Source organism: Arachis hypogaea, chromosome 1, assembly GCF_003086295.3.
Source record: "Arachis hypogaea cultivar Tifrunner chromosome 1, arahy.Tifrunner.gnm2.J5K5, whole genome shotgun sequence".
Taxonomy (NCBI): Eukaryota; Viridiplantae; Streptophyta; class Magnoliopsida; order Fabales; family Fabaceae; genus Arachis; species Arachis hypogaea.
Window position 1 is genome coordinate 110,371,698 of NC_092036.1, and position 3,338 is coordinate 110,375,035.

General features: G+C 36.6%; 1 protein-coding gene across 1 annotated transcript; it reads left to right on the top strand.

Annotated features, from left to right (window-relative positions):
- The first annotated feature begins 478 nt into the window (after positions 1-478).
- On the top strand, positions 479-2,774 carry LOC112709789 (uncharacterized). The gene has a single exon (XM_025761761.3). It carries the CDS (start codon positions 1,106-1,108, stop codon positions 2,579-2,581), a length of 1,476 nt encoding a protein of 491 aa, XP_025617546.1. The 5' UTR covers positions 479-1,105; the 3' UTR covers positions 2,582-2,774.
- The last annotated feature ends 564 nt before the right edge of the window (positions 2,775-3,338 follow it).

Below are 3,338 nucleotides of genomic sequence, written 5' to 3' on the forward strand. Positions count from 1 at the left end.
AGGACTAATTAATTAAAAAAATTATTTAAAAACTAATTTAAAAAATAAATGATCTTTCAAGAATAAATTTGACTATTAACTGATTAATCTATTCATGTTATTTGATTTAGTTGATGGATAATCTCCGTTTTTTTAATAGTTATTACCGCGCAACGCGCGGCCAATTGGACTAGTTCAAAAAACATTTGGGCATAGCAAGAGGCTCTGATTGGGCTATGAAGCAAGCAAATGGAATAGAGAGCAATAACCCACTTGGATTTTTTTTTTCACTTTTTATTTTTGTAGTCCCACACTGACAGAAAGTACATGAGAATAACGGCCAGAGAGTGGAACTCTTTCACAGTTTTACTTCACTTGGAACTTGGAAGTGAGTGTGTGTGTAAGACATGGGCAATTTGGCATTGGCATTTCCTTCCTTGATAGCAAGACAAAACTGGAATAGTTTGAACTTCGAAAGAAAAAATAGGGGAGTTAGTTTTATTAGGTTCTAGGCACATGCTGACGTGTACAAACCTTATGCCGTTGGATCAAGAGTCATCAGTAGAGGGTACACGTGGTGTCATCTCCCTTTTAACCTTTGCTTCCATGCATGGTTTTCTTTTCTCATCCAAAAATATAAGGCAAGTTGGCCTCGTTCATCTCCAACTCATCATTAATATCAAATCAAAGGTAGTAAGTTAGTAACAAACTCTTCTCTCACTCCACTCCACTCCACTCCAAGTTCTAATCTTTTTATATATTTTTCTTTATTTAATTATTATTATTATTATTATTATTATTATTATTAATTTTTTTTCTTGTCTTAGAAACTCAACAACTACTACCAAAGAAAGAAGCTTAGCTTATAGTAACATAGTAATAGGAAATTTGCTTAATACTACTTATTACTCTCTCTTATTTTCTTTTCCCACTTTTTGTGCCTTAAATCTCTCTCTCTCTATCTTTTTCTTTAATTTGCAGTGAGATGTGATCTGAAGCACGTTATTGGGTCCATAAATTCACCGTTCTTTCACATTCTCTGATTCACTCTCCAACAACTTAACACACCCTTTTTGTCTTTTACCTTCCCTGATCCGCAAGTTTCTGTCTTTAAGCATCTTCAAGAATGGAAGAAGAAGATCATCATCATCAAGAACAAGAACTGATGAGGCACGTGTGCAAGTTCTGCAACAAGAGCTTCCCTAGTGGAAGATCCTTAGGGGGTCACATGAGGTCTCACGTGACCAACAACACCCATGAAGCCGAAGAGAAAGAGAAGCTTTCATCATCTGAAGCTGGAACAATCACTAACAACAGCAGTGGCTATGGTTTGAGGGAGAATCCCAAGAAGACATGGAGGATCATTGCGGATTCATCAACTAATAGTGAAGACAACAACAACAACAACAACAACAATTCTTCTTCTTTTTCTTCTTTGTTGATGTGTGACAAGCTTTGCAAAGAGTGTGGAAAAGGGTTCAGTTCTTGGAAGGCCTTGTTTGGCCACATGAAACGCCATTCCCACTCGTCTTCTGCTTCTGCCTCTGATCAAGATTCTTGTTGGACAACGAAGAAGCTTCTTGTAATGGATTCACAATCTGATAATGAAGCCACTACTGCTGCTCCTCCAAGAAGGAGAACAAGGTCAAAGAGGAAAACAACAAGAAGGTATAACATTGCTTCTGCTTCGACGACTAGTTTCGCTGCGAAAACTTCTTGTTCTGTTTACTCTGAGGCTGAGGTTGAGGTTGAGATTGAGCAGGAGCAAGAGGAGGTTGCTATGAGCTTGATGATGCTTAGTAGAGATGTTGGTAATTGGTGGAGTGCTCGTGATGGTGGCGTTCATTCTCTTGCTGAGTCTTCTTCGGTTGTTAGGACTAGAATTCAGGACAAGAAGATGATGAAGATCAATGCTTGTTCTGAGGTTGGAAGAGTAGGAAGAAGCGCAGAACTTTTGGATTTGGATTTGGAGGATGATGGATTTGAACATGGCAAGAAGTACAGTTCAATCAAGGAGAAGATTTCGGATTGTTCGAATTCGAATTCGGCTAATAAGAGGGGAAAGTTTGAGTGTACTACTTGCAAGAGGATCTTCCATTCTTATCAAGCACTTGGAGGGCATAGAGCAAGTCACAAGAAGATTAAGGGATGCTTTGGTTCAAACAATGATAGCAGCATTCAGATTGAGATTGAGATTGAGACTGAACTCTCTCCTAACAACAAAATTGAGAGTTTACAGAATGAAGAACTTGGTTTTGATGATTATGATGATGATGATGATGATGAGGCTGAAGAAGAAGATAACAAGACAGCAAAGAAGGTAAACAAAGTTCATGAGTGTCCAATTTGCCTGAAAGTTTTTGCTTCTGGACAAGCATTGGGTGGACACAAGAGATCTCACACTGCCAAAATTGAGGAACAGGAAGAAGAACAAGTTCAAGAAATTAGGGTTAGGGATTTGCTGGATCTGAATGTTCCAGCAGCAGCGGCTACTACTACTGAAGAGGATGAAACTAACAACAGTTTCAATGCTGATTCTAATAATAACAAGAGACATTGGTGGGAAGAGGCACCACTGCTAGGACTTATCTCTCTTAACTAAATCTCTTAGTTACATTCAAAATTGTATAGACATATATGCTTTCAATTTTCCATTGATTGATTCTTTTCATGTCTTCTTACTTCTTAGACACTTTAAGAGGTGTTTCTGATATCTTTAGAATTTTCAGCTACTTTTTTTTTTGTACACTTTTGTGGGACAATTAATTGGATGGTGTGATAGAGTTTAAGTTCAATTTTATGCATAGTCCTTCTGATATCATATTTCATATTTTTTTTAGTGGTTGTGCACTTGAATGAAGAATTGAAAATTTTTGGGATAGATTTTTATTTTATATTACATACAAAGAAAAGGGCATGTGAACTCAAAGGTGGTTGTTTAGTCACCTACCATAAAAACCTGACTACCCATCCATCCATCCATCCATCTATCTAACTATCTATCTATCTATCTATCTATCTATCTCCCTTACTTTTGTTATTTAATAAAAATCTTTATGACTAATTACTGTGTGTACTCCCTCAATACCAAATATCATTAATTATTCATGGGCCATGAGACTTATAGGGACATATGCCTATGTAACTATGTGAACTTTTTCAGCTTGCTATTAATTCAGCAAAAAGTGTTAAGTGTTAAAGATCACCCTTTTTAATTTTTATTGCATAAGAGTTTTTTGTTTACAAGTCTCCATAGATTGGCAAAGGACAGTGACCATTCTCAACATTTTGCCTACCATCATCACCATCATCACCATCATATATATATATATATATATATATTAGCCTAACATCATGCC